This window comes from Bos taurus, chromosome 14 (assembly GCF_002263795.3).
Source record: "Bos taurus isolate L1 Dominette 01449 registration number 42190680 breed Hereford chromosome 14, ARS-UCD2.0, whole genome shotgun sequence".
NCBI lineage: Eukaryota > Metazoa > Chordata > Mammalia > Artiodactyla > Bovidae > Bos > Bos taurus.
The window spans coordinates 32,585,277-32,604,252 of record NC_037341.1 but is presented as its reverse complement, the minus strand read 5'-3'; the positions used below and the strand labels follow the sequence as shown (position 1 = coordinate 32,604,252).

At 39.2% G+C, this 18,976-nt stretch overlaps 1 protein-coding gene across 2 annotated transcripts in view; it reads right to left on the bottom strand.

Annotated features, from left to right (window-relative positions):
- C14H8orf34 (chromosome 14 C8orf34 homolog) overlaps nt 1–18,976 on the bottom strand; it is a 364,536-nt gene that overhangs the window by 138,457 nt on the left and 207,103 nt on the right. For both annotated transcript variants that reach the window (XM_010812074.4, NM_001199131.1), the window contains exon 8: nt 4,868–5,003. In XM_010812074.4, coding sequence (XP_010810376.1) covers nt 4,868–5,003 — 136 coding nt within the window. The remainder of the gene's footprint in view (nt 1–4,867; nt 5,004–18,976) is intronic.

The window sequence follows — 18,976 nt, the reverse complement described above, 5'->3', positions numbered from 1 at the left end:
ATTAATTAAACAGAGTAGGTGTGTACTTACGCAGCCCAAGGCCCTCCCTCTCTTATGAATCACAAAACCACTACTAAAAAGAGTAGAGATGGAGAGGATATTGTATCAATTTATAAACAAAAGAACTATGAAGTTAAAGTGTTTAAAACTGAGATAAAGTGGTCTCCAGTTTCTGGCTGATATGTGTTGGCCTCATTTCTTCCTTCATGCAGAATGAACCATGGAAGTCATATTTCAATCTCTCCAAGGGTATGGACTTTCCCCACACTAAAGGCCCCCAAATCAATCATGTCTGGCATAACAGAGCCATTTTACGATGCTTTATTTTTTCTAGAGAACTATCACTGTCTGACATTTTGGGTTGCACTTATTTTTTCCAAGTCTGTTTCCAGCCAGAATATAAGTTCCTAGTGATCAGCAGTGTTAATTTTTCTTTCCAGAGTTTATCCCAGTACTTGACACAGAGAGAGTCTTCCATAAATTCATTTTGGTTCAAATGAACCATTTCTGTTACTTAAAACATGCACTATATTCATCACTCAAACCAAACCTTTTAATCTAGGTGTAGGAAGTCAATTTTATGGAAATTTTTGTAACTGTAAACAATGATAGTAGTCCCTTTTGTCCTTATCCATTTTCCTTTAGGTCAGTTTGGCTCACTTTTTCCCAGTGGGAACTTACTGAAAATAAACCTTATAAAAGAGGTTGGGAGGAAAAAGGGAAAAAAAATGCATAGCAAAGTGAAACAGAATATAACATATCACTAATGATGTCAGCTTTCTTAACTAGTAAATCCTAAAATAGTTAGTTTGAAATAGCTCATATTTATAAGCAATCATTTATCTTTTCTTCAGCATCCTATCACCAGCAATCATTGGCTTTTGCTTTATCAAGTCAATATAGGAATAAACTCGTTATTGTAATGTCACGATGTACAGAAGAAATGGTGAACAATTTTTGGCACAATGATGTGAAGCAAATCAGTGAAAAATCAGCAGGCTATCTGGAAACAAATTTCTCCTAAGGTTCTCAGGCTGCGGTTTCTGCGCCAGCGTCACTGTATGTTCTCTATAATCCAATTTCTTTTTAAATGGCTTTCCGTTCCTTTTTTGTGCTCTATTGATGTTAGGCATGAATGAATGCAAACACTTGCACCATCAAAAACAAACAGCACCCTACCACCCGGAATGCCCTGGCAGGAGTCCACAAAAACAAGATTTAACTCCTCAGAATGGCAGTTGGTAGACAGAATTAATGGGTGGTCTTTCCAGAAAAATGGCTTATAAACTTCAGTGAAATAGTAATTTGCTGCCTTGGTATCAGCATTTGTTTGCTTGCTATTGATATCTTAACTGTTACCCTAAAAAGAAAATTCAGGGTATTTAATAAAGAAATTTAATTTGAAACTCACAATTCTCCAAACCACTGTTTTTTAAAACCACACGAGTTTTGCTGATAATTACAGACAATGTGCATTATTGACCTACTGACATTTTACTTTTTGGTTGATATGACTCAGTGTGACTCCAAGGCAACAAATTAAACTTATTTTGCCCATGCCATTCAAGGCTTTGCTGTACGAGTAGAATTTTCTAAAAGTCAAACCAAGACACTCAATGAATATATCAAAAAATCTAACTTGTAATGCAAAAAAAAAAAAAAAAATTAGCAGTTATAAGGACACTGCTATATTATATTATACATAGAAAATTCTTTATTTACTTAAAATTGTTTTGTAATGGTTTCTTTTCCTTATGATCTGAGGGGAAAACAGACATTTTGGGTTAGAATCTCAATATATCTTGGTGATCAGACATCTTTTAACTGTGCATTTTTCTACTTGCCAGCTGATGTCATCTGTTTGTTTAAACCATACAAATTGCAGCAATGTCCACATCAGATTAAGGTCACCAAGAGCTAAGGGAATAACATTACCCTGGAATAATTTTCCAGCTTGAAAACATAAGCTTTCTTCCATCTGCACTTTTCTAACAATGTATGAAATATTTATGAAAAAAGTTATAATTTTATTTCTTGTGACCATGCTAATCAATACATTTTTTTTACATTCTTGATAGTTTAGCCACTTCGTTGCACATAAAACTTTACAGAGCAACTTAACGTGGGCTGAACTCCTCTTTTTCTTTTTTTTTTAATTTAATTTTATTTTATTTTATTTTATTTTTTTAATTTTTTATTCCTTTATTTCTCATGTGTTCCCCATCCTGAACCCTCCTCCCTCCTCCCTCCCCATACCATCCCTCTGGGTCGTCCCCGTGCACCAGCCCCAAGCATCCAGCATCGTGCATTGAACCTGGACTGGCATCTCGTTTCATACATGACATTTCACATGTTTCAATGCCATTCTCCCAAATCTTCCCACCCTCTCCCTCTCCCACAGAGTCCATAAGCCTGTTCTATACATCAGTGTCTCTTTTGCTGCCTCGTATACAGGGTTATCGTTACCATCTTTCTAAATTCCATATATATGCGTTAGTATACTGTATTGGTGTTTTTCCTTCTGGCTTACTTCACTCTGTATAATAGGCTCCAGTTTCATCCACCTCATTAGAACTGATTCAAATGTATTCTTTTTAATGGCTGAGTATCTGATCTCTTGAAAATCAGAAGTCCTACCAGTGATCGCATATACATTATATCCATCAACTGTTCCCAGAGCAATGTATTAGTTTCAGGACAGATCATGTCTTCTAATCAGGTTCTGAATAAGAAGGGCTCTGTGGCCTTTGGCTGTATGCCCTCAATTTGATAAGAGTAATAATGTTCTGGACATATCTTATGCAAACTTCCTTCTAGATACTGTGACCCCATATGTAGCTCAAAAGCAGTGCAGTATTTGAAACAGAGATTGAGGAAAATGACGATTTTAAGAGTACACTCCACCTCTTTACACTAACTTGCTCACTGATGGGTTCTTTGCAGAAGCTCTGACCATCCCTTGAATCTCAATGACTCTTGGGTGTCTTGGGGCTACAGCACTATTTCAAGAAAACAACACATCCTTTAAGCTTTTAACCTTCCAGTTCTACCTGAAAAAAAATATTCCTTGACCATGAAACTCTGAGAAACAAACAAACACAAAAACACAACCACCCTACACTGTCTTATTGTCCCCAATGATGAGCTATAGTTTTCTCCCTAGTCTGTAAGAAGCCTAAGGCAGAAAATTCCTTCATGTCAGGAAAATGAGGCTCTTTTTTCTTCAGTGCCTGAGTACTTTAATGTGGGCCTTTCTAAAAGAGGGGGGGCGGAACTCAAAACATTTTCAACTGCTTCAGCATTTACATGGGAATTATCTCAGCGCACCGGAGAAAAAGAAGAGAAACTTCTTATTCCTTGAGAATCCTTCACTGTGATCACTTGGTTGGCTGTCTATGCATACAGGACCCTATCCAGCTCTCTCAATCAGGTCTCCTGTATTGCAGGCAGATTCTTTACCATGTGAGCCACCAGGGAAGCCCTTAGAGATTAGGAGTTCATCTTAACGCAGGTAGTTTATAATTTATAATCTAGCTTATCATTGGAAAGCTGAATGTGAATAATTTAGGGCTATGTAATGGGTTTGGTCCTTTCCCAATTCAAACCTTCAGTACTTTAGTAAAACATGTATTTTTCATGGGATTTCCTTTCCAAAAAAAACTCCTCATATCCCAATCTTCTACAAATAATGTGAAGGACCAAAGACCAAGAACCAAGCACCAACCCCTCCCAGTCAACCTGTAAATGGACAAACATACTATAAAGTTCTTTTTAATTGCCAAATGACTCTTCCACACACAGGATGCCTAAATATCATCACATAAATATTTGTAGTTTTCTTCATACCCCTAATCAAAAAAATCAATCCACCCAAATATTACTTGTCTGAAGCAATGTTTCCCATGGTGTTTTCATTTTATTGTGGCATGTCTCTTAATGATGTCAAATAATATCCTCTGATTTTTCTATTTATTTTTATTCTATCTCTTTTTATTTTTCTAAGCCCATGACAACTACAATTAAACTTCCCGAGGGGTAAAGGCAAGGAAAAGCTACAAAAATCTGATTTGATTTTCCTACACTTCCCCCTGCTCCCTATTTCCAAGCCACTAATCCCCTCTCAAACTGTACAATAGAACAGCTAGACTTAAAGCAAAGGAGATAAAACTGGCCAGCCAGGGCATTGTTCTTGCTAATCTGCACCATTTACATAAGGGTTAGAAGACTTGTTTTATCATTTAAACAGGCTTAAAAGCCTCTTTGCAAATGAGATTTAGTTCCTACAAAAGAGTGAATTCTAGCTATTTGGTGAGCTTCTGCTAGACCAGCACTGGGAGCTGACTCGGCAGTTAACTTAAGCTACTTCTTTGGCCACATACACTATATGCAAAGATTGCTTCCAGCTGCCAAAACTGAAAAGCATCAAGCTGATTAAATTCTTTCCAGGAGGTGAACAAGATGAGGAACAGGTTAAGAGGCCAGTAAGGTCCGATCTTAAACTGTACCTGGGCAAACGGTCCTTTATGCAGGTGCCTTAGAAGTGGCTTTGAACTTCTAGAGTCCCTTGAATCTTCTTTTGAAAAGGAACAGAAAGGCAGACAGCAAATGAAATTCAGAGGCAGAAAGTCTTAGAATAGTCTCCAACTGTGAAGTAAAGACAATCTAAACTCTTTGATTCATTGTTGGTCTGCGTGGCATTGGGCATGAGGATAAACTGTACAACTAACTCTCTTGTTAACTCAGCACAAAAGATAACCAGGAGGAAAAGATTCTCTTAACACAGAGGAGTACACCCTTTGCATCAAAATCTTAGATTTAAAAAATCAAGATCATGTTTATACATAGATACACCTATAATCTGTTTTACCTGGCACACCTTGAACAGATGTTCAATGTGACTTTGGCCTGAGGTTCAGCAGAGTAAGTAGCTCGACCTTGGTTAAATTTGCTCCCAGAAGGTGTCAGGGTAGTTACTCCCTCCATTCTTAAATCATCAAGATCCTCTGTAACAACATAAACAATTGCAGATACAAAATTAACTCTAATGGAATTAAGATGAAAAGTCCATGTTTTCAGATACCTGCCAGTAGATTAAGAAAAATGTTATATTTCCACTTTGCAAAATCTTACTTCATTACCTTTCAAATCATTTCTAGATGTAGCTGGAGAAAATTATAAGGGAAAAGGGTGAGAGATCAATCTGTTTGGATAATGAATGGGTAGACCACATATAGAACATGGATCCACAACTTTTCCTGTAAACATCCACAGAAGTCAACAATAATCATCTCTACAGCAATTGGCCCTAAATGGTCAAGACTTGGTCAGTGACTGCCAGCTTCCAACTAGGAACAATCCACAAGCATATGCATGCTCAGTTGATCAGTTGTGTTCAGCTCTTTGCGACCCCATGTACTGTAGTCCACCAGGTTTCTCTGTTCATGGGATTTTACAAGCAAGAATCTTCCTGCATCTCCTGCATTGGCAGTTGGATTCTTTTAGCACTGAGCCACCTGGGAAGCACAAGAACAATCCAGAGAAAGACAAATATGCTCCCAAACCAATTACATCAGATCATTCACTTCTAATTTGCCTGTCTTGAGCTTCCTCATCCAACAAACTCCAATCAGAATATACCTGATGCCTTCTCTTTTTTACCCTAAATCTTTCCTTTTTATCTTCACCTGGGCAGGACAAGAATACACCTGGATAGTCACACCCGAGGTGTTCACTGAAACCTTCTATTTCATCCAGGCCCTCAATCAACATTTAAAAGGTCTACATTTCTCTTGTAATTTAGATCTAACCAAATTTGTACATGATCGACTTTATACACAGTATAAGGAACCTTGTAGAAAGGACTCGATTTACTTGCTCTGAGCCTTAGCAAAAGAGGGACATAAAGTTTCAAAAGATAGGTCATAATTTTGCGAAAACATAATCCATGACTGAAGTTATATAAGAAGGGAAATCACTCTTTTCTGATAAGGCTGTAGACAATCCAAACATCTGAACTTTCACAAAACAACTGAGAGAATTTCTAGGTTAATTGTGTTGAAAACATGACAGCATACCCATAATGAAGTTACTCACACTAGGTCTGGTGTTATCAAACTGAGATTTAATTTAATTACAGTTTAAGCTCTCCCAAAAATGGAATCCTAAACAGTCAGAGTTTCTTCATTTCCAAGGCAAACCATTCAATATCACGGTAATCCAAGTCTATGCCCCAACCAGTAACACTGAAGAAGCTGAATGGTGCTATGAAGACCTACAAGACCTTCTAGAATTAACACCCAAAAAAGATGTCCTTTTCATTATAGGGGACTGGAATGCAAAAGTAGGAAGTCAAGAAACACCTGGAGTAACAGGCAAATTTGGCCTTGCAGTACAGAATGAAGCAGGGCAAAGGCTAATGGAGTTCTGCCAAGAGAATGCACTGGACATAGCAAACACCCTCTTCCAACAACACAAGACTCTACACATGGACCTCACCAGATGGCCAACACCGAAGTCAGATTGATTCTATTCTTTGCAGCCAAAGATGGAGAAGCTCTATATAGTCAGCAAAAACAAGACCAGGAGCTGACTGTGCTCAGATCATGAACTCCTTATTGCCAAATTCAGACTTAAATTGAAGAAAGTAGGGAAAACCACTAGACCATTCAGGTATGACCTAGATCAAATCCTTAACAATTATACAGTGGAAGTGAGAAACAGATTTAAGGGACTAGATCTAATAGACAGATTGCCTCATGAACTATGGATGGAGGTTCGTGACATTGTACAGGAGACAGGGATCAAGACCATCCCCAAGAAAAAGAAATGCAAAAGGGAAAAATGGCTGTTTGAGGAGGCCTTACAAATAGCTGTGAAAATAAGAGAAGCGAAAAGCAAAAGAGAGAAGGAAAGATATACCCATTTGAATGCAGAGTTTCAAAGAATAGCAAGGAGAAAGCAGAAAGCCGTCCTCAGTGACGAGTGCAAAGAAATAGACAAAAACAATAGAATGGGAAAGACTAGAGATCTCTTCAAGAAAATTAGAGATACCAAGGAACATTTCATGCAAAGATGGGCTCAATAAAGGACAGAAATGGTATGGACCTAACAGAAGCAGAAGATATTAAAAAAAGGCGGTAAGAATACACAGAAGAACTGTACAAAAAAGATCTTCACAACCCAGATAATCATGATGGTATGATCACTCACCTACAGCCAGAATCCTGGAATGTGAAGTCAAGTGGCCTTAGGAAGCATCACTATGAACAAAGCTAGTGGAGGTGATGGAATTCCAGTTGAGCTGTTTCAAATCCTAAAAGATGATGCTGTGAAAGTGCTGCACTCAATATGCCAGCAAATTTGGAAAACTCAGTAGTGCCTACAGGACTGGAAAAGGTCAGTTTTCATTCCAATCCCTAAGAAAGGCAATGCCAAAGAATGCTCAAACTACCACACAATTGCACTCATCTCACATGCTAGCAAAGTAATGCTCAAAATTCTTCAAGCCAGCTTCAACAATACGTGAACCGTGAACTCCCAGATGTTCAAGCTGGTTTTGGAAAAGGCAGAGGAACAAGATATCAAATTGCCAACATTCTCTGTATCATCAAAATAGTAAGAGTCCCAGAAAAACATCTATTTCTGCTTTATTGACTATGCCAAAGCCTTTGACTGTGTGGATCACAATAAACTGTGGACAATCCTGAAAGAGATGGGAATACCAGACCACCTGATCTGCCTCTTGAGAAATCTGTATGGAGGTCAGGAAGCAACAGTTAGAACTGGATACGGAACAACAGACTGGTTCCAAATAGGAAAAGGAGTACTTCAAGGCTGTATATTGTCACCTTGCTTATTTAACTTATATGCAGAGTCATCATGAGAAATGCTGGGCTGGATGAAGCACAAGCAGGAATCAAGAATGCTGGGAGAAATATCAATAACCTCAGATATGCAGATGACACTACCCTTATGGCAGAAAGTGAAGAAGAATTAAAGAGCCTCTTGATGAAAGTGAAAGAGGAGAGTGAAAAGGTTGGCTTAAAGCTCAACATTCAGAAAACAAAGATCATGGCTCCGGTCCCGTCACTTCATGGCAAATAGATGGAGAAACAGTGGAAACAGTGGCTGACTTTATTTTGGGGGGGCTCCAAAATCACTGCAGATGGTGACTGCAGCCATGAAATTAAAAGACGCTTCCTCCTTGGAAGGTAAGTTATGAACAACCTAGATAGCATATTCAACCAGTCCAACCAGTCCATCCTAAAGGAAATCAGTCCTGAATGTTCATTGGAAGGACTGATGTTGAAGCTGAAACTCCAATACTCTGGCCATGTCATGCAAAGAGCTGACTCATTAGAAAAGACCCTGATGCTGGGAAAGATTGAAGGCAAGAGGAGAAGGGGACGACAGAGGATGAGATGGCTGGATGGCATCACCAACTCAATGGACATGATCTGAGTAAACTCCAGGATTTGGTGATGGACAGGGCGGCTTGGCGTGCTGCAGTTCATGGGGTCACGAAGAGTTGGATATGACTGAATGACTGAAGTGAACTGAACTGAAACAGTCAGGAATCACCTGGTCAGCACCAGTGAGTTAATGTCTGAGAGACCTCTGCTGTCCCCTAAAGGAAACTGCCTTCACCACAACATATCTGCTTTTTGCTAGTATAGCTTCCTCTATCCACTTCCTTCTGTCCATAAAAGTCTTTCATTAACAACCGAATATTGCAAACAAGTGTCAAATGGCTCAGTCAGTAAAGAGTCTGCCTGCAGTGTAGGAGACCCCAGTTCATTCCCTGGGTCAGGAAGATTCTCTGGAGAAGGAAATGGCAAACCACTCCAACATTCTTGCCTGGGAAATCCTAGGGGCAGAGGAGTCTGGTGGGCCATGGTCCATGTGGTTGCAAGAGTTGGACACAACTTAGTGACTAAACCTACCCACCTACCTAAGTCATAAACAGACTTTCTGTCATTTGAAGAGGGTTAGTTAACAGACTCCCTCTATAGGCACTTCCAACTAAAATCCTTTGGTTCAGAAGTCTTGGGTTTATGTCCTCCAAACCTAAGTGGACATTTTGTCTACTTGAATGTGAGCAATCTAGCCATGTCTTTAGAGTTTCAACATAACTTCATGGGAGTCAAAAAACTCATCACCTTGACCTGGTCATAAAGGCATAGTCCCCTCGTTGTAGGGCAATAAGCACTGCTTCAAAACTCAGTGCTTCTGCTAAACTAGTCATAAGTGCCACTCTTCTTCTCATGGTTCCTCATGTGGCACAGATTTTACTACTGCCTGAGAACACACAACATTTTTTAGTTAGGCGATCAGCCCCTGATGAGATTCTGTTAGTTTTTTCCCCCTCAAGCTACTATTCATCATTGAGACACTGTGCCTGTCCACCTTCTTGTCCCTACCAAGGGAAGGGAAACTTCACATTTTCTTAGCTCACTTAGGAACTTGTTATACCTCATTCAGTGTTTTTAAAACTCTGACCTAATATTATTTGTTGACAAATCATATCTCAAAACTTGAACCTGGAGTAGAACATGCTAACACCCACTGAAGCTTGCCTTTATAATACAGTCCTCCACCTGAGGGAAAAATCAGCCCCAAGGGCAAAACCATAGCACTTCCTTGACCTTGTCAACTGGTCAAAGACCACAGTGGTGGCTCAGATGGTAAAGAATCCGCCTGCAATGCAAGAGATCCAGGTTCAATCCCTAGGTCAGGAAGATCCCTTGGAGAAGGGAATGGCTACCCACTCCAGTTTTCTTGCCTGGAGAATTCCACAGACAAATGAGCCTGGCAGGTTGCAAAGAGCTGGACATGACTGAGGGACTAACACAGATACATATTGGGCATGATTTAAAAACAAACAAACCAAAAAACTATTACTTTGGGTTGCTTTGGAAGCCAAGAGTCAGTTCTGCTGGAACCTCCATCAAAAATGGACAACATATTTAACATACTTTTAGGTGGACTCCTAGTTCATACTGAGGTAGCTGCTGTAAAAGTTGAGGCTTATGAAAAAAGAAATGACATGGAAGCTAAAAGAAATACTCCAGCAGATCATTTTGCTATATAAGCAGTCTTTTCTCCTTTTTCTCATCTTAAAACTAATTATTAATTAATTTATTTGGCTGCACTGGGTCTCAGTTGTGGCATGAGGAATCCTTTTTTTTTTTTTTTTTTGTGGCTTCTGAACTCTTAGTTGCGGTATGTGCGCTCTAGGTACCTGAATCAGAGATTGAACCTGAGTCCCCCGCATTGGGACTGCAGAGTCTTAGCCATTGGACCACCGAGGAAGTCCCAAACAAGTAGCCTTAACCAAGGTTTGGATCCTATTAAAACTCTTAAAGGGCGAATTCTTAAAGAAATTCAAAGTAACCATTATAAAATATCAATATTTAGCCTCTAAACTTCACTCAGATCATCTCTGGTCCTCCCAACGCAGATAGCTGGAGGCACTAGGTGGTTTCAAGTGGACATTTGCTAAATTTCTCCATGAAACAACTCATCATGGTACAGACAAACTGGTTACTATCATAAATCAACATGGCTGGGGAAACTTTTAAAAGACGGCTAAGGTAATTTTTTAAGTCATGTGGATTTGTCAACAGCATAATTCTAGAAAAAACTGTAAATGTGGGAAATGGTCAAGGACCAAAGCTTCAAAGCCCTTGAATACATGTATACCTGTGGCGGATTCATTTTGATATTTGGCAAAACTAATACAATTATGTAAAGTTTAAAAATAAAATAAAATTATAAAAAAAAAAAACTCAACATTCAGAAAACTAAAAAAAAAAAAAACCTCATAATGTTATATTATGTACCTTCTACTTTCCATGAGATCTGAATACACTTTAGTTATTAAATGTCTATATAATTTCAGGATAAGTTTAAACATCTCTTTGCCAAAAAGCTATAATCTTTACAGTTGCTAAAGAGCTGGTCTATTTTGTATTTCTAATATTGTGAATATAAACTTTTATATCAAGTGATGATTGTGAGAGCTGGACTGTAAAGAAGGCAGAGAGCCAAATAATTGATGCGTTAGAACTATGGTGCTGGATAAGACTCCAGAAATTCCCTTGGACAGCAAGGAGATCAAACCAGTCAACCTTAAGGGAAATCAACCCTGAATACTTGTTGGAAGGACTGATGCTGAAGTTGAAGCTCTGTATTTTGGTCATCTGATGTGAACAGCTGACTCACTGAAAAATTCCCTAATGTGCTGGGTAAGACTGATGGCAGAAGGAGAAGAGGGCATCAGTGGATGAGAGGGCTGGATGGCATCGCCGATGCAATGGACATGAACTTGGGCAAACTTTGGAAGATGGTGAGGGACAGACAGGCAGAGCATGCTACAGTCCATGAGGTCACAAAGAGTTGGGCATGACTGGGTGACTGAACAATAGCAACAATCAAGTGACCAAGGTATACACTTCACAAGAAATATTACTTAAAAAGAAAAACCTCAGTAAGGTATTAACCTTTACTCAGAAACCATACTGCACTTATCATCTACAAACTTCTAAATGGTGAAAAGAACCAATGACATCTGGAAATAAAATTAACAAACTTTCAGAAACCCTTGAGCTCCCTTGGTCAAAGAAACTCCCACCCACCCTTAGGCCAATATGGTTCACTCCCTAGAGTGTTCAGTCATGTCATGCCCTACTCTTTGTGACCCCATGGACTGTAGCCTGCTAAGCTCCTCTGTCCATGGGATTTTCCAGGCAAGAATACTGGAGTGGCTTGCCACTTCCTACTCCAGGAGACCTTCCTGATTCAGGGATTGAGTCCGAGTCTCTTGCATCTCCTACATTGGCAGGCAGATTCTTTACCACTAGGGCCAGCTGGGAAGCTCCCACCCAGTCTGGACACATGGTTTATTTCCCTGTGAACTGGTAACTGGAAGGCCCAAGGGCTTCAGTATCTTACCTATGATACTTTGCCCTGATGCATGTAGACATTGCAAAGTGTTGCAAGAGACTCATGTACTAAGCCCAGTTCTATCACAAACAGGTTAAAGTTGCATTTAAACATCTTAAACAACCTCTTCATGACATTCAACTATAAGATTTCATCTGTCAGAGAGACATCAGAGAAAAGTTGCTCTTGAACCTCACTGGAAGGGATTCTATCAAATACTGTTAACAACAAATACAGAAGTTAAGCTCCCTGAAGCAAATTCCTGGGCTAACGTTTTATGACTAAAGAAACAATTTAGAACCCAAAATTGGAAGCCTTCTCTAATAGGGGACCTCAAAATGAAGATTCTCAGAGATTCTCCTGAAACAGCTGATTTTCAAAGTATATAGACCAATGACCCAAAGCTCTCAGAACAACCTGATGACCTCAGATCATGGACAGCTTCTGCACAAGATATTGCATCAAAACCTTTGTTTAATTACTATTTTGTTTTCCATCTGCTTACCTAAAATCAATCTTCTTGTAATTTCTATAAATTCCTGGTCATCACTCACCCCTAATGGCCCTTCTTCTTTTATTCCCTTCATACTAAAATTGTTAGAGCATAATCATTCTTATACCAATCTCAGATTTCCTGAACAGCAGCCTTCAAGCTTACTGATTGCTGGATATGCTATTCCTCACCAGATGCCTGTGATACAAACCAGGGATAATTCCAGTCTCAACAAATGAGATAAAAGAGAATTACAGTCAATGGCATTTCACTTGAACCTATGTGGACAAATGGCCCAAAACAAATCAGCTCATGACTGTTTATGTTGCTCTCTTATAGAAAGAGAACAAATTATCACAGTCTAGTGGGTAGAGCTTAGGTAATCCTAAATTTGAATTTAGAATTTCCTAAAAGCACAAGCCTTGGAAGAAAAGTTATGACCAACCTAGACAGCATATTAAAAAGCAGAGACATTACTTTGCCAACAAAGGTCCATCTAGTCAAGGCTATAGTTTTTCCAGCAGTCATGTACGGATGTGAGAGTCAGACTATAAAGAAAGCTGAGCACCGAAGAATTAATGCTTTTGAACTGTGGTGTTGGAGAAGACTCTTGAGAGTCTCTGGACTGCAAGGAGATCCAACTAGTCCATCCTAAAGATCAGTCCTGAATATTCATTGGAAGGACTGATGCTGAAGCTGAAACTGCAATACTTTGGCCACCTGATACAAAGAACTGACTCATTAGAAAAGACCCTGATGCTGGGAAAGATTGAAGGCGGGAGGAGAAGAGGACGACAGAGGATGAGATGGTTAGATGGCATCACCGACTCAATGGACATGACTTTGAGTAAACAAAGTCTGATGGACAGAGAGGCCTGGTGTGCTGCAGTTTATGGGGTTGCAAAGAGTCGGACACAACTGAGTGACTGAACTGATCTGAAAAGGCCGAGGCAATTACTTACTATGTGGAATAGGCTAATGGAGATACAAATGTGTAAAGGAGCTAATGCAAGGTCTTGGTTTCAATTTTATGCCAGGAATAACTTCTTTTTTCCTGGATAGCCATGTTTTCCTATCAGATACTGCTTCCTCTGTAACCAGGAAGGCTAGTTTTACTTGTCTCAAACCAGTAGATCGTGCACTTCAGCAACAGTATTCCAAAACTTTTCTGTGCACAGATATTTAATTCTATAAATCATCAAACCAGGAAATTATAATTCAGATGGGAGCTCCAAAACAAAGTTCCCCTTGATTATTCAGGCACTTTACCTGGGGGAATTACTGATTCATTGTTTACACAAACAATCAAAGCAGTGCTTCCAAAAACAGGGATCACATAAACAAAAGGTTATACGACACAGATCATTTTAATTCCGGCGGACGTTATAAATAGCTCAGTCAGTAAAGAATATGCCTGCAATTTGGGAGACCCAGGTTTGATTCCTGGGTCAGGAAGATTCTCTGGAGAAGAGAATGGCAATCCACTCCACTGTTCTTGCCTGGAGAATCCCATGGACAGAGAAGCCTGGTGGGCTACAGACCATGGAATTGCAAAGAGTCAGACTCAACTGAGCAGTTAATACACACACACACACACTCTACACGGATTATAGATCAGTCTCAATTCCTTGGCAAGAGGCAAGAATAGAGACGGACAATCTCTGTCACTGAATTCTATCCAGAGTCCGAGATGTTTTTATGCAGCCACTCTCTCATGAGATGCTCACCGTGATAATACAATATTGAAAAGATTGACTATGGAAACAAGGGAACATCATGAAGCAGTAAAGACCTGGATCTTGAGTCTTGGCTTTTGGCCAACTTCTTGCAAGGGAGAGAATGACTAAAAGAGGGGACTGAGAGAATGAACACAGAAAAAGACAATGAAAGATCATATACGACCTCAGAACACTGACCCACCACCCCTGGTGGAAACAATCAGTGAAGCCAAATCACAAGCTCTGAAGCAGTTGGCCTCAAACATTCAGGACTTGGTTAATAGAGGCCAGATTACAGCTTTTTGCCCAACTGAGAACCAAGCAGAGAAAACCAAATATGCTCCCCAAGCTAAATGCATGTTTCCATAAATGGCAACCTTTAAATATCTAAAGGTTTGTCCTTCAGAAGAGATATTAGAGTTCCCAAAGTCAGTATATGGAGGAGAGACTTTAGCCAACTAGAAATTTCTTTGAAGCAACCAGTAATACTTTTTTCATCAAGGAATCTTACAATTCTTAAGGTAACAGTAATAAAGAAAGATTATGTGAAAATAACCTGATGAGAATTTTTTAAAAATACTTGTTTTATTTTGATACTCTGAAATCAAACTATGTAGTGACTGTTAATGTCTACTTAAGAAATTAGATAACTAATAATGTAATGTGATCAGCTCTATCTCAGAAAAAAAAATAAATGTTTTATATTTATATTTATGGAAAACACATGAAAAATCAACTAACTGAAGATAAAAACAAATCCACAAACTGCCAGTAATTATCCATCAGCACTTGGCATTATTTCATTTTAATCATGTAGATTAGCTTCAGCTTTCTAACTGAAAGCTGAAAGATAAAGGAATTATTAGGAAGTTGAATAATCAGGTGAGTAAAAGTATACAAGCCAGACCAGGTGGTAAAGGAGTCTTCAGAGGGGTATAAGAACATGAAAAAGCAGAAATTTGAAGGGACATCGTCCTTTAGGGAAAGTTATGCAGCCATATGACCATAACCTGAGATGCACAGGGACAGGAGAAGGTAATACTGAAAAAGAGGTCAGTCTCAGACGATGAAACGAGACAGATTCATCAAATCTATGTTTTATAGAGATAATTGTGGCTGTATTTCCTGAAACAAACAATTTCCTAAATTTATAAAATTGCTTTCCTGATAACTCAAGATAGGAATTAAGTCTTTCTTCTTTACTATAAGCTCACTTTCTTAAAAGTGTGTCTAGTACAGGGTGAGCATTCACTGATATTTACTGACTACTAGACTTTTTTTCTTTTTTCTGCAAATGACAGTCCTGAGCACCCCTGAGACATCACTCAAAGCACCAGTCTCAAGAGAAGATTTTTGTATAATTCGACAAACTTGGTTAATTGACTATTTGACAAATTGATCCTTATGTGGAATTGGCTTTTGGAAAATTGGATTTTGAAGGAATACATCTGTTGCACTTGCCCACAGCCATGTGGCAAAGTGAAAACTGGAAATAAGGAGACGAGGCAGGAAGAAGCCTACATCCTTCATGGTGTGTGTATTAGCTGCTGAGGGCCCGGGGCAAAGAAGTAGCAAGAGAGAGAAATGTATCACAAGGTAATTTCAGAGAAAGATTTGAGAGATTGTAGTGAATGATTACACATCCTTGCAGGTTTCTCCATATTACCACTTTTAGGGAATATAGGAAGAGATCGTATCTTTGGTTTCACACTTGCTGAGATGGAGTTATCGTCAAGACATCTGTATGGATGTTTGGTAGGCAGTTAGAAGGGCAAGTCTGGAGCTATGGAGTGTGGAAAGAAGCTACAGACCATATGGCTGAGAAACTTGATAGAATTATCAACACAGCAAGTTGAAATCAAGCAGTGATACTTCTTATGTCTAACTTTCCTTACAAGTGAAATGTGTGCATGATATCAACGTTAGATTTTAAAAGAAGGTAAAAGGAGAAGGCGGTGGCAGAGGATGAGATGGTTAGATAACATCACCAACTCAATGGACATGAATTTGAGCAAATTCTGGGAGAGAGTGGAGGACAGGGGAGCCTGACGTGCTGCAGTCCATGGGATCACAGAGTCTGATACGACTTAGCGGCAGAACAACAACCATACTTATTGTTTTTCACGTTAGAAAGCTCAAAAGCAGTCATTTGTTTTTAAAGATAGCCAGGTGGTGCTAGTGGTAAAGAACCCGCCTGCCAATGCAGGTTCGATCCCAAGTGATAGCTCCCTAGGTCGGGAAGATTACCTGCAAGAGGGCATGGCAACCCAGTCCCGTATTCTTGCTTTGAGAATCTCATGGACAGAGGAGCCTGGAGCGCCACAGTTTACAGAGTTGAAAAGAGTCGGACACGACTGAAGAGACTTAGCACTTACACATAACTTTCCATGCATCTTTTGAATCACAGGGTGACTATCGAGAAAAATGAACTAATTTATGACTAAAGACACGCACACTTTATCTTCTTGCAATCCAAATAACCAAGAATTAATCAAGCAAAGAATTGTTTTCATTTAATTTAAGGAAGTAACAGCTGCCTAGATGAAATAATCCTAGGACTTTCATTTCATTCACATGTAATCCATGAAATAATTTACAGCTGCTTGAACTAGACAATGTGGGATATGAGTGAATTTTCACATCTGTTTCTAGGAACTTTAGAACAAAAATTAAAAACTTTCCAAACATAAGTCTCTTCACAGTGATTCAGTGATGGGATACACAAGAATTATATGGCAGTTTCCCCTGGTATGTTGATTTACATCGATAGAGTTGATTTGGTCAAATATTTCAAACAGATGTTATATATTCTGAGTGAATTATTAAAAATAAAACAAATGTTAAGAAAACATATAAGAAATTAGACATGTTTTAATGAAATATTTACGAATACTTTTTTTGTTATAGTATAGACGGCTACACTATTTCCTTAAAAGGAAAGAAAGAATTAAGAGCAAAACATAATTCACTTTTCTGGGACAAATTCTGGTTGAAAAGTGGAAGAAGGATGTTGAGGCCATGCTTCTATTGGTTCTGTGTTTCTACATGCATGTTCCAGTATGAGTTCAGGATTCTTTCTCAGGATATCGGAGCAGTACAGCTTACCCAAATTCATAATTAATAAGAACAAAATGGCAGATATAAGAAATTATATGCTGCAACTTTTATTAGAATAATCTAAGTTTAAAAGGGGGCTTCCCAGGTGGCTCAGTAGTAAAGAACCTGCCTGCTAAATGTAGGAGATGTGTGTTTGATCCCTGGGTGGGGAGGATCCCTGGGTGGGGAAGATTCCCCTGGAGGAGGAAATGGCAACCCACTCCAGTATTCTTGCCTGGGAAATTCCATGGACAGAGGAGCCTGGCAGGCTACATGCCATGGGATCGCAAAGAGTTGGACATAACTGAGCGACTGAGAATGCACACAACTTTAAAAATAATTATGTTAGTATCTCATTAAAAAAATGTCATGGAATTTAAAAGGTGTAATGAATTTTCCCATTTTAATAAAAGAGTAAGTTACAGAATGTTTATTTTACTTGATTACATGAGATCAATAAACAAAGTGACTTGGCCAGGGTTAAGTTAGTGAAAATGTTTGTGTAAATTCAAAATTACATATCTTTTTTATCTTCTATTGTTAACTGAAAAGTGCAAGAAACTTCCTGAGATATTTTTTGTTAACTATCAGTTCCTGTTTAATTTCTTTGACCATCAACAGCCAAATACACAATAACCACAAACATTTGTAAAAATTTCTGGGCTGAAACTTGTTCACTTAGATTGCAAATGAATCACAAGACTTGTGTTAATTGAACCTATCATTACATAAATTGTGAAAGCTTCTCTGTTAGTCAGAAAAATTAAGACATCTGGGAGTGGTTTTCTCCTTTTAGTCTGGAAGAAAATACTAGTGTTTCTAACAGATTTAAACCCAAATGCTATTCAAAGTCTGATTTGTGCATCAGAGTACATCTATATTTTCCTCGGTTTTCACCTGTCACAAATTCAAGATATTATATTGTATTCACAAAAAAAAAACAACAAAAAAAAACCCTGACTTTTTCCTGAAATTTTTGTCACCCTCTAAAGGGCAATGGCACCCCACTCCAGTACTCTTGCCTGGAAAATCCCATGGATGGAGGAGCCTGGTAGGCTGCAGTCCATGGGGACGCTAAGAGTTGGACACGACTGAGCAACTTCACTTTCACTTTTCACTTTCATGGATTGGAGACGGAAATGGCAACCCACTCCAGTGTTCTTGCCTGGAGAATCCCAGGGACGGGGGAGCCTGGTGGGCTGCCGTCTATGGGGTTGCATAGAGTTGGACACGACTGAAGCGACTTAGCAGCAGCAGCAGGAGCAGCAGCAAAGGGTTGGCAGATAGAGGTTGCAAACAAGTCTCTTTATTTTAAAAATGACTGAAATTCCAGGCATGTGGACTAATGTCAGGCAGGGTTAGATAAGCGGACTGGTCTGGTATGCCTGAAAGCTTGGTCACGGCTCTAAGAGAAGTAAGGACACCTTGTGATCAACACAGAAATATAGACACAGTGTCTGAGGAGGACCATCAACAATCAGATTTGAAGGGTAGGGGGTGGTGCTAGTGGTAAAGAATCTGCCTGCCAATGCAGGAAATGCAAGAGAAGTAGGTTCAATCCCTGTGTCGGGAAGATCCTCTGGAGGAGGAAATGGCAACCTACTCCAGTATTTTTGCCGGGAGAATCCCATGCCAGAGGAGCCTAGCAGGTTATAGTCCGTGAAGCCGCAAAGAGTCAGACATGACTGAGCACACACACATTCACGCATGCCGGGGGAGGCCTTTA